Here is a 19,371-nt window from a genome sequence, read left to right on the forward strand (position 1 = left end):
CTTAACAAGGCCCCTGTATGGATCAAACTTAAGTCAGAAGGAAATTAAATTATATTGAGTACCTCGTAGGGAGTCCACGAATTTATCGATGTTGTTTTGTTCATTTCTTATACTAATTCTAAAATTCTAAAATTCTGCCATCGTAGATACAGGAATGAGTTGAGAAATAAATAGCCTTTTGCCCAGCATCCCATAGCTAATAACGAACATAGCAAGAAGAAGTAGTGGCCATTTCTCACCGCCATCCCTGAGGGTGTTTCTCCATGTTTCTTGGATGGCTTGGGATGTCATTACAACATCCAGTCACAAGATAACTAAATGTCCAGTATGCACAGGAGAAGTAAGATGAAGAGAGCCTACCTTTCACACTTGCTTGGTGGTCTGTTTTAAGGTATTCTGGGGAGTTGCCAAGGATAAGTAAGGGTAAGGACCTTGTGTGACATTAAGAACCCCTTTGGGGTTGAAGACAAAGTCTCCAACACCTTACTTTAGCCACACTACATCTCAAGAAGAGGAAGTTCAGCCTGCCACAGCCGTTTCCCCCCCAGGTCTGTGGCCACAGCTCACAGGAAACCAGAACTAAAAGGCCATCTGCGCCGGCCTCTGCAGAAGGACATGCTAGACTCTGGACCAGTTCGGTCCCCCTCACCTTGCCTTCCAGGTCACCAGCATCTTGACTTCTCCCTGATGTCGCCACCAGGCCCTCTCCCAGGACTTCTCCACCCTCAGCTCGTGACACATCTCCAGCTGGCCAGGTAAACTAACTGTGCAGCATCTCGTGGTTATAAGTGATCATTAGGAAAGAGCTCCACATCAAGCAAAAACAACCTTCCTATAGAGAAATGAGGGGCCTTGTAACATCAACTGAAGAAAAAAAAAAGCTGGTTGCCTTAGCCCCGTTTTTTAAGGATTCCTTCATTCCTTTCCTACTGGGAAAAGGAATCAAGATGGCTAGCCAGAAAGAATGAGCAGGTTAAATGTGTTCAACCTAATCTTGGACCCCCTACTAAAGTCAAGAGACCGACTCTGAGCACTGGGACAGGCTCCTTGCAAGGCAGCCTCAATTCAAAATGGGTCATTCAAAGAAGTTAACTTCTAGAGCCTCCGTGGAAGTTTAGCTTTGCTAGTTTCCAAATCAGTACAATTTTCTCTCGAGTTTAACAAAGAAGATGTAGGCTTTGGAGCCATGCAGGCATTCTGCCCCAGCTCCTGTGGTTGAGGAGCTCAAGAGCGAGATGAAAGCCAGGATCAAACACTTATCCTTGAACTGTGCCAGGAGCTCTCTCTTCCAGGTTTTCCTCTCGGTTAGAACAAACAAATAATAAGCTGCAGTGAGAGAGAAAAGAGAAAAGTGCCATCAAAGCCCAGACCATTTAATTCCGAACAATGCTGATGGGATTGCATATTGCTGATGTCCACTTGATTTCATTTTATTTTTTACACAAGCCCTTTGATTTTTTAATCTTTGTCTGCACGGTGGCCCAGTGCCTCCAATGGTAGTGACTCTTCAGATTCTCAGGAGACAAACCACGGGATAAAGAATGCCAAGGCCTGCCAGAGAAATGGCAAAGCTTCAGAAATCCCCTGACGAGCCTCAGATAAAATATGCCCTAGAGAAGCAGGAAGGGCAAGTTGCATTGATTTAATGTTGGCTCTTGCCAGCCAGCCTGGTGCATTAACTCAATCCTTGCACCCACCCTTGAAGGCGGGGTGTCCCTTGCCATGGTTCACCCATGCAGAGGTTGAGTGGCTGAAGGAGCACCATCCAGGTTTTTCAAATCCTAGGGGATTCACTAACAAAATTCAAAACGAAATTGCCTTTTGCCTGGGACTGACTGGTATGGACGGTGAACCCTGTTGGCAGTTCCACAGAATTCACCCTTGAATCCACTCTCGCGGTGATCTAATGGCCCCAGACATCTGCATGAATGGCAGTGCTTCTGATTCTTCCCCCCAGGGAGTCCTCTCAGATGACTCCAGGAACAAGGCCACTCTGAAAACAAAGGCTAAAGCTTTCTGTGCCATCTGGACAGCTCTGGCCTCAACATCAGGGGACTCTAATGTCTAGCTCACTTGGTCCTAAGTCAGGTACACTCTTGGAAAGACTATGGGAGTTGATCCTTGCCGGAGAGGGTCAGGATCCCAATTCTGCCACTTGGACAGAACTGCCTCTTCTCTCCTATCCTTAATTCCTGCCTCCTTAGAATAGGACAATAGTGTCACCCAAGGCCTATACAAATAATTAGACTTAATACCGTGTTTGTATTTGCTATAGTATATACTTGATGTAGCCATCAAGTAAATATTACTTTCATTCTCCATTATTTCCATTTCCTCACCCAAATAAGTTCTGACTTTATTCATAAAGCAGGCCCACAGTCAGCATGGCTTTCATTAATCTACATCACAGTACTCATATTTTATTTGAATAATCCCACTAGAGAATAAAAGCATACTACCTTTGCCTAGACTCGTTCATACTACAAAGCATTTGACTATATGTTTTCTTCCTTAATGACTTTAACACCTTAAGGAAGTAGGTAGGCTGTATGTTACATCTGCCAAAAGAGAGAAACTGAGGCCCAGAGACATTGACCAGGTGGAGAGATGGTGAAATGGAAAGAGAAAATGCTCTGAGCTCAGCTAAAAAGTGGTGCAGGAATCCAGTGTGTGCCGGGCGAGGCTTTGTATAATGGCTTGACCTCTCTGATCTCCAGTTAGCTGTTTTTGGTGTTGAAAAATTTGAAACTGTGAAGATTAACATACTTTGTGAGTATCTATGACATTGTCAGCAATGCACATAGTGTTTCTGACACTATGATTGGCTGTATGTAGTGCCATACAGAGTGATACCCAAGGTCACAGGGTACCAGAGACCTGGAGTATCCTACTCAGAATCCAACTCCATTCATAGAGCATTCACATCCCCCACCCGTCCCAGCCCCACAAACAACCATCAAGGTCCACGAAGGTCAAAGCTTACAGAGCTCCTCCAGACCCACTACCCCTCCTAGCAGGAGAGAGACTGGATGTTGGAAAGAATTAAATTATTAAGAAGAGAGATAAGCACTTGAATCTAATTGTATTTAAGATGTTTAATAGATTGAGCCCAAATGGCTAGAGATTTTGCAAAGTAAGTGATGGGGGGAGGGGAGGAGGGGAGAGACAGGAAGCTTCAGATGAGTATCTCAAAAGAAAAACAATGAAAAATGGAAATGGGGTGGGACCTATTGCAGAGAAATTCTTGTGCTTTTTATCTACTTTTTGTTACTTTCTGACAGAACACTTTGAGAATAATTATTCAGATTATTTTAACCATGTCCTCCACTAATGATTTGTACAGCTGTGCGTGGGCTGCTGTGTATCAGACAGGCGATGAATACTCAGTTTTCTGTGCTTGCTACATGTACTTATTCTTACTTTACAGAAGAGGACACTAGGATCCTGAGAGACTCCAGTCTGTCTCTGAAACCCAGTCAGGGGGTGAAAGAATATGACAGGAATGACCTTGAATTCTAACTTCTTGTTTGGCACTGGGTGTGTCTGACATCACAGTCAAACCACCCTTCCTCTTTCAATTTTTATTTATACCTCTAAATTAGCAAAATTTATGTGTATATGTTTGGGGAGGGTGAAAAGCCATGTTGGAACTTGGGAATTCAATGTGGAATAATTAAAGCAAGCCAATTAACATGCATCCTCTCAAATACTTAATTTTTTGGTGAGAACATTTGAAATACATTCTATTAGTGCTTTGTTTTCGTTTTCTTTAATATGTTTAAGTAGTTGTCCAAAGGGGCTTCAATTCAACACAATGCTTCCTTCAGGATGTTCAGATGTGAGGGAGCACAGCAGCTGTCCCATTCTATCATTTTGGCCTTTACATATATCTGTATAGACTTTGTTCAAGCATGCTCAGGTCATAAGTTCCAGGGATCAGCATGCCTACTCAGTGGACACACATTTACATGGGACACCAAACTGCTATATTTTGTTTGGAGAACACAGTGTCAGAAGTCACACCACCATTGCAAGAGGTGGATTGCTGAAGTGATAATTGGCTGATTTCTTGGCTGAGGGGGTGATTGGCTGGTTTCTTGGCTGAGGTAGTGATTGGCTGATGTCTGGGCTGAGGTGGTGGGTGATTGGCTGCTGTCTGGGCTGAGGTAGTGGGTGATTGGCCGCTGTCTGGGCTGAGGTGGTGATTGGCTGCTGTCTGCACTGAGGTGGTGATTGGCTGATGTCTTGGCTGAGGGGGTGATTGACAGGTCTAGGCAGGCCCTAGGAGTTGTTCTGCTCCGTGACAACTGATAGATGCCTATAGATGCTCTAGGTCCACCAAGTCCACATCCAGGCTTAAGATTCCCCTGGTCAGTCTCATCTCTCCAGGCAGTCTTTTGTAGGACACCTCTACACTCTCCCCATCCCACACTCTTACATCTATTCCTGAGTTCTTCCTCCTCTCTAGCCCATCCATCTTTGAGACATGGATTGCCTGGGTGTGAAATCACAATTGTTATTAGGAGCAGGATTTTAGGCAAGTTGTTTAACCTCTCAAAACCTCACTTTATCCTTGTTTCAATGTGACTGTGGTAACCACTAGTATTTGTGGTGAGGAAAGAGATACGATATAGAAAAACTGTACATTACAATGTCTAACAATGATTAAGCTCAAAGTAAGTGATGTCTACCATTACTTCTGTTAGTATTACTACCTTGACTTTATCGCAGACAAATGTTCCTTAGATCCTTGACCTTTAATCCTATTGAAAAATATTAACCTGTCAAGCACCAATGGCTTATACCCATGATCCTAGCTACTCAGAATGTTGAAATCAAAGGACTGCAGTTCAAAACCAGCCCAAGTAGGAAAGGCCAGGAGACTATCATCTCTAATTAACTACCAAAAGATAAAAACAGAAATGGAGCTGTGACTCAAGTGGTAGAGTGCTAGCCTTGAGCAAAAATGCTTAGGAACAGAACCTAGGCCCTGAGTTTAAGCCCCATGAATGGCACCAAAAGAAAATTAACCTAAATATATTCTATTTTAAGATGATTTCTATAAAAAGTTAATCTCATCATAATTGTATTAAACTTTATTATTTTATCAGTAGTGTCTTGCAGTTCCTCTAATACACTGACCCTCTGAAATGTTTAAGATTGAATGGAAAAGGCATAGAGAAATTTCTTTGGAATACTCCCCTTATAAATTTCAAATTCACAGGATCCTTCATGATAACAATACACACAAATGACTCAATAACTATCTCAGCTATGTTTTCATAACAGTTGAATATTTACAAGATGCTTTCATTTCCATCAGATTCTTTGGTCTACAAAATAATCCCATGAACAAATAATGGTAACCACCAGTGCCCTAATGTTTCAGGTCAGATCATGGAGTTTGGGGCATCAAGAATTGTCTCATGTCTTACCAGAGGAGCCTAAATAAAAGTGATAGTAAAGAATAGCTAGTTACAGAGGAAGAAGCTTAATTCTAATGTAGGGTTCTGAAGGTACTTTCAGTCACACACAAAGAGACAGTCTCATCTGTTTGCTGGACAGATTTGCCTCTCACTGAACAAAATGACAGAATTGTCCCATATAGAAAGATCTGGGTCATTTGGATTGCTGCCCTACAAGGAAATCTAAATGAAGCAGAATGTCTTTACATAGGGTTCTGATACATGGTGAAAGCCATTATTGTTATTATTATTATGACTGTTATAAATTGCATTACTCTCAGTTCAGTATTAATTAGATTACCTGAGCCGTCATGCCTCCACTTGGGGTATTCAGTCTCATGCAAACCTCTTTTAGGCTGTTGTTATTACCCAAAAAATAACCAGCTATCACCAGCATACAGCAGGGGTTCAATAAATAACCTTGGAAGGACATTCGTCTTTTCTGCTGGCCTTTAGCAATCTGAGGAAAAAGTAGGATTGGCTAGAGCTGTCTTCACCCAAACCCAGCCTGCATGTGATGGTATCCTGACCCCTGAATCTTATTATAATCTTCTAACTGTCCTTTTCCCAAACTCCTTTCAGTACTACCTGAGTCATTCATCAGTTAATGGAGAATCAGTCACAGTTGGGATATTCTGATGAGCCTTAGACTACCAGACGTACCCTTGATCTGTGGGCTCTCACCACCTGTAAGAGCCTCATGGAAATAAGGGTTTGACAAGGGTGATGCTTAAAATAAAAATAAGGATCAGCTCATTAAGATCAGTGCCAACCATACCAAATATAATATGTCACAATTTACTCAGTAGACACAGGACGGATGGATGCATGCATGCATGCATGGTAGATAAATAGATAGGTAGATAGACAGACAGATGGGATAGACAAAAGTTTGTCCATTTTTGCTATAGTTTCATTTGAGCTGAAAAGCACAAATAGTGTTAGTAAGAGAATAAAGGAGGAGGAGGTGAGGCAGACAGAAGCAGAGGAGAAAGAAGGACAAAGGGCTTACAGTAGAAAGAAAAGCATATGAGACGAGATAGGTAAATAAGAAAAGAGAAGGCCAATGGTATCCATTTACTGCAGAATAAAGGGGAAAGCTTAACACTATAGGATGGAACCCTTTCTGCAGAATTAGACATCAGAAGAAAGAAAAAAAATGGCTTTTATAAACAAATGCCCTAAGAGCAATAAATTCAAAAGCTATAGATTGGATCAGCACATTAGGGATGTTTTCAGAATTGCTTGAAATAAACAATGGATACACACATGGTCCCTTGAGACACTTAAGGGAAGGTTGCTTTTGCCCAGACAATTGCAAATTCTTTTAAAAAAAAATATGTTCATACTTAATAGCAGAAAAATTTAAAAACTAGCCAACTCTATTATTCAAAAAAAATCTATAATAACAATCCATTTGACTTCAAATGCTTCCACTCACTGGAAATCCAATAAAATTAAATGTTATATTTAATTAAATTGAGCCGGTTGTCCTGACCAGAATTAGAATCAGAAATTCAATCAGCATCTATTTTCCTCTAAAAAGGAGCATCTCTAAAATATGACTTTCTAATTTTTGATATGAAAAGAGAAGAAAATTATAAATAATTTTGAATTATGGCAGATATTAATAAATCTCTAGGCCTGAGGAATCTTCATTTCAGCATGTTTATCCCAAGCTCTCACATTTATGTGCCCAAATTCACAGACACATATACATATTCTCACACACACACACACACACACACACACACAGACCCCTTCCCCAGATACATGCATTATTCTTCACCCAACCTCTGTCATTTTGAATATATTGAGCGATTGAGCGATTGCTTGTTAGACAATGAGATGTGTGTGGTTGTATATACTGAATTTTTGTTTTCCTATTTTAATGAGAAAAAAGCATCAAGCTTTCATTTAGACCTTATCCTTCAGCTTGACCCAATTGAGGCTGACTAGCCACAACCTGTCTTCCCAACCACACAAAGTCAGCAAGCTGTTCTTTGCTCTTGACCATTTCCTGTATCTAGTTAGACACAGGGTCATTAAAATGATGCTGGTTAAGCTTTCAGGGAAGCTAAAGCTAGAATTTTTATCAGCTTTCTCATCCAGGAATAAATGAAAATATTTGAAAGCAAAAATAATTCCTTACTGTAAAGCATTGTTTTTTATTCACGAACTATTAATTTTGTATCAAGGAAAATGCAGGAGAAATATTTATGATAAAAATGCCTCTTTTGCAAGCTCAGCTTGGTAATGTTGGTGAATTCCCCATGGCTAGCAGGAGCTTTCAAGGATGACAAGGAAATGCGATTTGCTGCATTACATATTTTCAATTGTTTAAACTGCTTATGATACCATAAGGGTATTAATTATTTTTGGATTAAGATCCACACCAAAATTCCAATCCATTTATACAAGTCTTTGCTTTCTAACACATTCACTGACTCCAGGAGAGTTTCAATATAGAAATTTATTTCCATTATTCTAGTTTCCAGGTTAAAAAATAAAAGATTTTTAAAAAAAAAATAGGTTTTATTCATCAATACATTATTCTCTGCAAAATGTTTCTCACACCTATAAAGTTAGTACTTGAGTGAGCTAATCAAATACAATGATAGCAGCCAAGACTGTGTGATTGTTTGGGTCAAATGGATGGGAGAGGCAGGTTTGTTTGCTCCTAGGCCATGATCCACACATGACCTTTGACCTACCCTGAAGGGTACAAAGTGAGCCATAGAGAAAGGCAAAATTAGGTAAAAAGTTTCAAACAGAAGTTCACTTTCCATTCCCAAAGAAGTCCAGATCACAATGTGCTGATTCCATGGAAATGACAATTAGAAACAAAGATGCCTAACACAAAATAAGCAAATAATGAGCCAGTTCTGTTGATATTGGAGCCTGGTTGAGAGTCAGGCAATTCTAGTGTCCCGTCAGCTTGTACTGGCGCCTAACACTGAGCAGGGTGGTATTTTCCTGTTGGATAAATAAACTGACATCGTGATAAGAGGCAGCCTCTCTTGGTGGCATGTCCAGGTGCACCTAGGTCCATGGACACCACCTCTTCCTGTTCAATTCCTTCCTGACCGACTGTGCGTCCCTTCAGTGTGAAAAATTAGCATCCCCTGTGCCTGGGTGTCTGGCTGGGATTCAAGTTTCCACAAGAAGGACAGACAGATGGCGCCCGGGGGCCACTTGTGTTTGTCAAGGAGAGCCACCATGCAGTTCAGTGCTGAGGATTCGGAGGAAGAGAGGGAATGTCCTGCTCTCTGCAGGTGCATACATGCACAGAACACAGCCAGATGTTACTCACTGCTGGCTTCTCAGCTTTTCAAGGTCTCCAGTCAGTGTGACACCATGTTGTGTGCTCTCCTATCTTAAACAGATCCTGAAGACTCTGGAGAAAACTTGGGGTGAGGAAGGTACCTCGGCAGGAAATCCTGCCTGCCAGGCTATTACCATGCAGGCCGCAGCCATGGGGCTACTCCTCAGACTCAAGAATCCTAGAGTAGCTTGCCAGGAAACTTTAACCAACTCCACAGGAAACCATACAAACCAGCTTGAGACCAATCTTCCCTTGTGTCCCAGTAATACCTTGTGCTCCTCTATTATTGACACGCAAATATTTATCCTCCTTCCATTGTGATCGTGTGTAGAGCTGTGGGGAGTCAGGTCTTCCTAGAACACAGCTGTCCTGTCTGCACCCAGCTCACAGTAGAGCCTCCATGAGCAACTGCAGGATGAATGAAGGAACTGTACCTTGAAAGTTTCGTGAGCCTGGATTTTACTAGATTTTAGTCCTTGCCTGTAGATAAAAATCCTAGAAATCGCTGCTTTGGCCTGATTAGAAACCTTTCCCATCAGAACCGTATGATTTCCCAAATCAGAAATGATCAATGATTGAGGAGACCGAGGCACATAGCACCCTGACCTAATTATTACACTATATGTGTATGTGGATGTATGGATAAGATTATAATACTGCACCCCACAAAGACTTACAAATATTATGTCACAATTTTTTTAAAAAGAGGGAAGCAGAGACAGGAGGATGGTGATGGGGGCTAGCCCGGATGAAAGTTCTCTCAAGAAACAAACCACATGGTGATGCATATCCATCATCCACACGGTGCGGCTAGGGAAGCCTGGCATAAGGATTTGGATTTTTAAGAGGATTCCATTCAAAATTAACTCAGAAATAATTCTGAAAGTAAAATATTTTTTCATGAAAAAAACATAGTGTTTCTTTAGTTTCAGAATGAAACAGAATGAAGATAAATGAAGCATGGGGATTCGATTCTTTACCTAGAGATAAGAGAGCATTTGTGAGTTGTGGGAGACGCTATCCATGAGCGGCGTTGGGCATTGGAGGTGGGAAGCAGCTGTCACTGGGCCATTCATTCACTGCTGTCTCCTGCCCCATTCTAATATCTGCGGAATTTAAACAAGAGTCACACCTGGCTCCTCCCCAGAACTGCTACACTGATGTGAGTGACATAGCACCATACTTTTTCAAACTCCCAGGTAATTCTGAAAGGCACACAGGGAAGCTGTGTGGCTATGAACACAGGGCCTCTCATTTTGGGAGACTCAAACCCTAAAAGTGGCGTAAGACATTTGAATTCAAGTTCAAGTTCAAAGCCATCATCATTTCATTTCTTTCTGCCTTAAGACATCTTATTTCCTCACGTAAGCCTTGCAAGCTCACAAAAAGACGACCATTCTGTTACCCTACATCTCAGATAAGTACACACAGGTTTAGAAGAAGCAAATGATTGTCTCAAAGGATGGCTGAAGTGCCTTAGCCTGTGAAGTTAATATACCAAGTAATTACATGTGCCATGCAGGGCAGTTACTTAACCTGTGTGAAGGCCAAGTTGGTTATGTAGAAGATAGATGCCAACACAGGCAAGGGGAGGGGAGGGAAGGGGGGAGGAGCATGGCAGTGAACAGCCCTGGTCTCCAAAGAAAGGGCCTTGTCTTTGCTATCAGATCTTCATAAATCCTGTGGACATAAAACTCCTTCTGACTCGCCTTCTCACCACACCGTTTACAAGAGGACTAAAATCAGATGAGCATACCGTGTTCTAGAAGGGCGTAGAATGGTCTGATGGAAGAGAGATCTGTGTGCATCCTTCGTTCTATCCTGCTGATAATCCCGCTTGGGTTTATACTCTGGAGGGGTCATTAAGATCCCAGATTGCACATTTTACAATGTCAGAACAATTTGGTGCTCCCTTTAAAATATGTTTTAAATCTTTACACAAGGCCAGGCACTGGTGCCTCAGTCCAGTCATCCTAGTTACTCAGGATGCTGAGATCGTAGGATCATGGTTCGAAGCCAGCCCAGGTAAGAAAGTCTGTGAGACTCTTACCTCCAATGAACCACCTGAAAACCAGAAGTGGCGCTGTGGCTCCAAGTGGTAGAGCACTCGCCTTGAGCAAAAGAGCTCAGGGACAGAGCCCAGGCCCTGAATTCAAGCCCCACCACCACTAAAACAAAACAAAACAAAAACCTTAACACAACAGATTGTTCCTCTCTCTCAAAATCTGGCAACCGGTTATCTTTGAAAACTTTTATTCATTTTTTTTAATATAGAGATGTGACCCATCCAACAATACGGCGAGGCTTCTGGGTAAGCCGTAGTCCCAGATGCCTCTCCAGCCCTCTCCAGCCCCTCCTGGCTGTCCTGGGCACATCTTCTTCAGCAGAATGCGCTCCAGTTCACTCTCCCTGCCAAGAGCTCCATTGAAAAGGGCAAGAACATGCAAGAAATGTATAGATCTATTTCTAACTTTTTTAAAGTGATTTTTTTTGGACCACAACTTGGATCAACTGTAATATTTTAAAGGAACTCCACTACGGAATCTTTGATCTCAAAAAGACTTGGTAGGCCCAGTTTGCTCATTTGTCAGGTGAAGAAACCAAGCCCTGGGAGCTCCAGTGCTTTCTTCAAAGCTATGCAGTGGATGGCAGAGTCGGGACCGGCCTACTTCCGGCCTTACTGATGGGGATGGGAAACAGTAATCCTGGGAAGGACTATCCTTCATCTCTGCTTCCCTTATTCTGGACATAAGAGCCAGCCAAAAGTCCCCCATAAAGATCAGCTCGTTTTATCAATATAGCATCACTTGGTGCTTTCCAAGGGAAGCCAGAACTGAACAAGGAAGAGCAGTTGAGCAGCAGATGCTCTGGGCGGTGGGCACGTTAGCCTACAGAGCCATGACCAAGTAGTTCATTCCTTCTACATGTTAATATTCAAAAACCAATGTTCATAATCCTATATGCTCAAATATAACAAGATTGGTGTTAAGGTCTCTTGGCAACTTGATTGTGTGAGTAATATTTCATCATATTTTAGTTTCTTAGGCATTTTCAGATGCACCTGCTTATTTCACATTAATACTACCAGGATAATGGCAGCACTCTTTCAGGCTTCCACAGCTACATAACAGCAGCACTGGATTGGACAGAGTTTCTTCAACATTTCCCAATCTAAGGCTCTTATAGTACTTCATGGGCATTGTCTGTATCACACTGGTGTGAGTTTTACTCCTCTTATCCACCATGGCAGAAACATCTTCCAAAAGAAGACCCTGATCTAGGCACTCACTCAGCACCATCTAAAGAGGGCCACCAGTGAATGAAAGTCTAGCTGCTTCTTTCCCTTTTCCTATTACCAGTGAGTGACCTAGTATCGTAAGAGGAGGGAATACGCTTTGGAGTCAGTAGACCTAGAGCTCCATCCAAGTTCTTTAGAAAATACGCCAAGATGACATAGACCAAGTCCAAAACCCACCCTGGGCATGCATAATCCATCATTCGTTGGGCCCTCCTAAATTCCTTCCCATGGACTTCCAGCATCCAAGCCAAAACATACAAACCTCTTGTGTCACTGAATGCATCTTTATGCTTTCATACCTCTGCACATGATGCTCTATAGGCCTGGGCCACCTTCCCTGCCTCTGAGCTGAGAAAACCCAAAGTGCTTCAGCCAGACCCACCCCAGCACTCTCTCCATTTACACAGATTTCCCTGGCCATCCAGGGGAAGACTTAAGATCTGTTACATTTTGTCTTATGTGCATCTGTGCTTATAAAACCCTTTGGTAACATTAGTCATATAGGGAGGCAGGAAGCATTCTGTCCTTAGTTTTAGAAGCACCTTCAGGGAGGGGACTAGGTCTCATTGGACACACAACTTTCCATAAACAGTGGCTGGGTAGCTAGAATATGGTTTTGACAGCATCAAGAATTGCCATAAGGTTCGGTGGGATTGGATACACTCTCAGGTTAGGAAATGGAATGGTCTGCATCCAGCACTTCTTGCAAATAGGTGATCTTGGGTATGTAATTTAACCACCCTGGGCCTCATTCTCTAACTGTGAAACCCACTCTCCACCCTGTTACACTCATTCAGGAGCCCCAGGAATCTGACAGACATAAACCACATCAACAGCTCCTCACTCCAGGCTTCCTGTTGAGTTTGGCCAGTGGGGACAACAGCAGGAGGCCCAGGCTGGGGAGGATCATGAGGTGGAGATGACCACTCTGTTCACCCCGGCCCCTTCCCCGCAGCTCCATCAACTGCTCCATCACAGCTCCTCTGCTATCCAGCCAGCCCTGTCTGTGGGTGCCAGGATGGAAAGTGGGGAAAGAGACTCAGGCGGGTCAGGCTAATAAATGAGCAAGCACTCAGTCCTCTGAGCCCTCCTGAATACAACAGCATTCTTTCCCTGCTACCCCCATGTACCTCACCGACCTCTGTGGATTCCCTCCATGCGGCCCATGCCTTATTACAGTGTTCTCAAGTGACCCAATTCATAGCTGCCATCTGCTTCTTGCTAGACCCCTTCTTGATACAATGGGAAAAAATCATCTATTCCTCCCAGGGTCTTTGAGTAGATTAAATGTGATCATTGATGTAACACATTTATTGGATACTCCCGGGGTCTCTGCTGTTAATTTATATGGTAAATGGAACTAATGATGTCTCCTTTGTGGGTGAATACAGAACTCCAAGTGCTGTGGTCTGAGCAAATGGTATAGAAATGAAACTTCCAGTAAGTATTTCATGGGAGAGTCATGCTTGGAAATGAGAAGCATCCCTCCTCCTCCATGCATTGGCAAGCCTGTGAACTCTTCCGGAGCAGAGCCAACGAAGCCTGGGCTAATGTGCCCCACACCCAAGGGAAACACACAATTGTACACCGGGGAAAAGCAAGCACGGTGCATGTTTGCTCAGCTCCCCAGGGCAGATGGAATGAATGCTGACAGAAGGAGGCCAGCATGTCAGGGGAAAAAAAATCCCCTCCTCTACCCCATTCCAGAAATAAACCAATTATTGGCCTGACCTGGACCGCTTCTCCCTAAGCCAGCACCTGCATCCAATTTTAACAAGACGCAATAGGAGTATGTGCAACAGAATTAAAACAGGATGCGGAAGGCTCACTGAAGACTTTGCTTTTGTTTCCACAGGCTGAGTTGAAGATCCCTCTTATTTCCCAGATGCCAAGAACTATGAACAGTCCGTAAGTACTGCTGCCTCATTGTGATCCCCAACTCCCAGAATCCAGTGGGGTCAGGAGCTAGGGCCTGGAGGATGTATTCATAAAGGTGTCACTGTGCCACAGTAGAAAGGAATACGCTCGAAGGCTGGGTTTGAGATGTGGACTTCAGTCTTAGTAATGGCATTTTTTAACGGACAGGGCAGTTGTTCTGACCTAGGATGAGTGTTCAGCGTGAGCGGGGATGAAAGGCCTCAGCACTAGCACAACAAAGGGCACCCAGAAATACCAAAGGTCATGGCACAGCCAGATGTATGATGGTGTAAGATAAATTCAGCGGCTCCTCAGTGTGTTCCCACAGGAGAAAACTCAAGTCCAGCTTTCTCTCTTAGGACACCCAGAATGAGTGAGGTGATTGGGTTGGGGTAACAAAGGCTTATCTGATTCAGAAAAAAAAAATGTCTAATGCCTGTAATACAGCAAAAAATAAATAAAAATAGCCAGTCTCAAACGAATATTTACAATGCAACAAGAAAAAAAAGGATCTTGGTTCAAGAAAATCTGGCCTGCTGTTTCTAAATGTTGCTTATCTATTTATGTGCTTGGTTTGTTATTTTGCCACATGGTTAGATACAATCGTTACTCTGGAGCACAAGGGAAAGCAGAGTGGTTGTGCAGAACAGGAGAGCTGTGAGTGTCAGAGTCAGACAGGCATCTTCCCGCCCTCACCCCATCAACTCACAGCTGTGTGATCCGAGGATACTGCCCAATCCTGTGGGTATCTGAGAGGTTATCTGGGCTGGAGAAGGAAAAGCCGAATCGCCCATCGAAGGCATACCATCACACCATCCCACAGATGCCATCAGGGTCAAGGCTGGGCAACTCTATCTAGGGTACGGCCTACAGGGTGAGGAAACCAGAGCTTCTGCCCTTCCTTCTACTTTCTGTGAAAAAGGTAGCGGGAGCTCCCCAGGGCACAGACCCTATACAGATTCCTCACTGAACCAGAATCCAAGACTGAGAACATCTCTCAGAAGACAGGTGTGGTGAGGCCTTTGCTCTGTGGCCATTATAGCAGCTCTGGATACCAGCATCCCCGGCTTCTCTGACCATCGCCTTCCTTGTTCAATTGGCTTATCTGGGATGGGCTAGAAGGTGATGAGGGAGGTCAAGTTCAAGCTCGAGCCAGTGTTCCTTCCAGGATCCCACCTCTGTGGAGAATGGAGACAGGGCACTGAGGGGAGGCCAGGCTGCTATGAGGGTGAGCTGCTTATCCGTGGATGCATTCTCGAGTCTAAAGTTATGATCAGGAGGCTGGGAAGGTGGCTCAGTGGTAGAGCGCTTGCCTTGCATGCATGAGGCCCTGGGTTCAATTCCTCAGTACCACATAAGCAAAAAGAAAAAAGCCGGAAGTGGCACTGTGGCTCAAGTGGTAGAGCACTAGCCTTGAGCTGAAGAGCTGAGGGACAGTGCCCAGGCCCAAAGTTCAGGCCCCACGAATGGACCTCCCAAAAAAGAAAAGGTGTATTGATGTCGTGGGGCTGTGGGTACAAACTACCTACCACATGCATAGTTTACCACAACAGAAACTTCTATGCATTCTGGAGGCTGGCAATGCAAACCAAGAACATTAGCAGCGCCATGTTCTCTCCCAAAGCTAGTCTAGGGAAGGATGCTTCCGGCTGTGCCAGCTTCTGGTAGTTCCTTCTAGCCAGTTCCTGCTCCAGGAACTTTTTGTCTTGAGGCTGTATCACTTGTGTCTCTGCCATTGTGTGGATGTGACATGACCTTTTCCTCTTCTGTCTCTTGTGAGGATACTTGATGTCTTTATAAAAGCACACACAGTCTTAAGATTCACCTAGATGTATCCCAGATAATCCAGAATGATTTCACTTCAAAATCCTTCATTATGTCTGCAAAGACCCTTGTTTTCAAATTAGGGCATGTTTTCAAGTACCAGGAACTTGACTGAAGATGTATTTTAGGACCACCATGGAATCTATTCCAGGGACTTCATTCCCTCACTGGGGGTAATGTAAGGTTGCTTTTGAGATTCTTAACGCTCTGACCTTCCATCTGGCTTAGATGTTTAGGACCCTTGTCCCTTTGGTTTCTGCTTTTGTCTTTCATCGATTTCAGTTTCCCTGTGGAACTGAGAGAGGAGGTCTTCTCTTCCGGGCAAGGACTTTAGTGCAATTTAGTTTTAGCCAGGTAATGGTTCTCCACAGCCACTTCTTTTCAAGCTTTCCAACATGTAGCTGAGAGATTGCAGCTGAGGTTATCCAACCTCAGATGTGAAGTTGATAATGCATTAACCAAAACAAAACAAAAACCCAAACCACCATCACCTCCTATGAGCTAGTTTTCATCTCTTCAGAAGAGCCAAAGTGGAGACTGCCTTTGTAGATCTCACATAGCAACCCTAGGTGCTCACCATGCTCAATTTCACTTCTTTCCCTTTTCCTTCTTCCCCATCAGTCCCAACCTGGTCCTCCCTTTCCTCTCATGCAGCTCAGATCAGCCATTCCACTGGGATTGTCCCTGGCTGGTCCCAGCCTGAAAAGGGAACATTAATGTGGAAACTCCCTGCAGCACACACACGCTGCAGTGCCACCACCCATGTGGAAACCTGGCCGCCCTCACACACACGGCATCACTCCCAACCATCATAGCTTATCCAGCGTTTCCTAATTTACAGGATTTTGTCACCCTAAGTGAAGTCTGTGTATCAATCGTGGCTTGTTAAAATCAGGAGCTTGTTAAAAGCAAAATCCCACAAGCACAGCCCAAACGCAGACACCCTGGTTCAGATTCTGCACTTTTGCAAACTCCAAAGTACTGGACCAGAACAGCGATGCCCAGTGCCATTTCCCTCCCAGTAGGCTGGAGAAGTAACAGCGGTAGTTCTAAAACCGGAATGCAGGTTGCCAAGACCTACAGAATATGTTTGTGTGTATGTATGCGTATGTGTGTGTGCGCGCGCCTGCGTGCACGTGCACAGATGTGTTTCGTTGCCATATTGGGACTCCCACTTTTCTCAAGGAAAAAAGAAATCATTAACTTGGTTCACGGCAGCAGACTGTAAACCGGACACAACATTAGAATAATTGAGGAAGCTCTAGCCAGAAAGCCATCCAGTGTTCTTCCCCAGGCCAAAGCGATCAGAGCACTGTGTATTTTTAATACTTGGCTGAGCCTAGCATGAAGCCAGGGTTGAAGAATGGCATCTTATAGTTCCCTAAACTGGAATTTCTTAATTTCTTGCAGTTCCCACAGCGAGAATTTTAGACCGCCTTTGTAACTGTGACTAATTCCTTGCTGTCTTTGTCTGCTTGAGCTGCTGAAACAAAATGCCTTAGACTGGGTGACTCACACAGAAAAGAAATTTATTTTCTCACCATTCTGAGCCTGAGACCTCCAAGCACAAGATGCTAGCAGACGTCCTGTTTGCTGACGGCCTGCATCATGCCTAGTACATGGAGGACTGCCTGCTGTATCCCCTCATTGAAAAGGCAAGAAGGTTCCCCGGGGCCTCTCTTATGAGGTCACAAATGCTATTCCCGCAAGTTCCGACCCTTATGATCTAGTCAGCTTCCAGCCACCAACTTCATACCATCACTCTGGTGGCCAAGGTTTAACATGAGTTTGGGAGGGACACAGACATTTAAGCCAGTGTGTGTGTGTGTGTGTGTGTGTGTGTGTGTGTGTGTGTGTGTGTGTGTGTGTGTGTGTGTGTGTGTGTGTGTGTGTGTGTGTGTGTGTGTGTGTGTGTGTGTGTGTGTGTGTGTGTGTGTGTGTGCTGGTCCTGGGGCTTGAACTCAGGGCTTGGGTGCTGTTCCTGAGTATTTTTACCCAAAGCTATTGCTCTCCCACTGAGCCATAGCTCTACTTCAGTTTTTTGGTGGTTAATTGTAGAGATGAGTCTCACAGACTTTACTATCGGGGCTGGCTTTGAACTACAATCCTCATATCTCCAGCATGGGTTTATTGTGGTATTTCTTATTAGGCACTCTTATAATGAATAAATCAACAAATAAAAATGATGATTCAGGAATAGCTATGATATTCATATGTGTAAATATGTTTATACAAACCCGTAGATACATACCCGTATGAACAACACAAGCATGGGTACTCAGGTATGAATATGCAAACAGTACATGTGTTTGTACACATCTTCCATGTAATTGTATCTGTGCTGTCAAAAGCATTTGTTCACTGAGTATACATGATTTCTGCACTGAGCTAGGAGCCTCATTTATAAAGATGAGAATTAGTTCAGGCCTTCAGAGAATATTAGCCATATGTGCACCAAATCCTCCTAGTATTATGAAGAAAATGGCAGGAAAACTTTATGAGAACTCAGAAGGGGCTGGGTGTCATGCTTCTAAATTGCTTCTGAAATTAGAAGGCTATTTTAAATTGGTTGCCTGTGTAACAAACTCACAGCTTCCCTAAGAATCTATTAAACAGCAAAAAAAAAAAAGAAAGCACCTCATTCCTTGAAGCACATGGGCAGAGAGATGAGGGTGGAGGAATCCGGAGGTTGGGTTTGCAGTATACCTGCTCCACTATGGACAGGACTGAGAAGAACCTAGCTGTTGTGGTTCTGAGTCTTCAGGAAGAGGTACGCTTTCCAGAGCAACTGATCCTGGAGCTTTTCTAGTAAGCCACACCCTACTAGACCCAGCATCCTCTGGGCACTCAAAGGGCATGCTGGGAAAGACCAGAACCCCGTGTCCACTTTAAAATACACTAAAAGCATACCAAAGCGAGCTAGTCTTAATGGAAATAAGAAGAAATTGAAAACCCACAATTATCCCAGCACCAAGAAGCAATCAGCTCTCCTCCGCACTTGCTATCCTGTATATGGAATGCTTTTTACATTTTTTAAACTATTAACACATACTCTCTCCAATAATCTTATTAAAATCTACCATTTTATGTTATAAACATTGGCCCAGACAGTTAGGTTTTCCCCAGATCCATAGTGTTGTAACTTTACTACTTAAATAAGATTGACAACTCCCTACACTGTGATTGCAAGTTCAAAGGGCTCTGAAATACTGAAAGGCTCTTGTAATGACTTTGGCAGCAAAAGTTTGACCTGCAGCGGGGTGTATGCATGTTCCACATCTTTACTACTTAGCAAAACTGTGTTCTGCTGTTTAGTAACCAGAGGAAGCTCCAGATCTCTGCAGGCCCATCTCAGAGAAGACAGTACATGGTCCTTTAGGTGCACAATATGCTGCACTCTTGGCCCTAAGGAGTTGAGTAAAGATGGGAGACCTGTGTTTACCGAGTGGTTTTATTCCATCATGTTCCTGGTGCTAGACAGTTGCCTCCTATTCAGTTTCATGAAATAGTTCTATGACTACTTGAAAGCCACTCAAGTTGTC

The 19,371-nt window shown here is 43.6% G+C and overlaps 1 protein-coding gene across 1 annotated transcript in view; it reads left to right on the forward strand.

The window, feature by feature from the left end:
- The first annotated feature begins 683 nt into the window (after positions 1-683).
- Positions 684-19,371, forward strand: part of Clnk (cytokine dependent hematopoietic cell linker) — a 120,654-nt gene continuing 101,966 nt past the window's right edge. The window contains exons 1-2 of the mRNA XM_070013233.1: positions 684-755; positions 13,944-13,996. Coding sequence (XP_069869334.1) covers positions 13,974-13,996 — 23 coding nt within the window. The 5' untranslated portion in view covers positions 684-755; positions 13,944-13,973. The remainder of the gene's footprint in view (positions 756-13,943; positions 13,997-19,371) is intronic.

The sequence above is a fragment of the Dipodomys merriami genome, unplaced genomic scaffold (genome assembly GCF_024711535.1).
Source record: "Dipodomys merriami isolate MVZ:Mamm:240054 unplaced genomic scaffold, mDipMer1.0.p SCAF_9, whole genome shotgun sequence".
Classification (NCBI taxonomy): Eukaryota; Metazoa; Chordata; class Mammalia; order Rodentia; family Heteromyidae; genus Dipodomys; species Dipodomys merriami.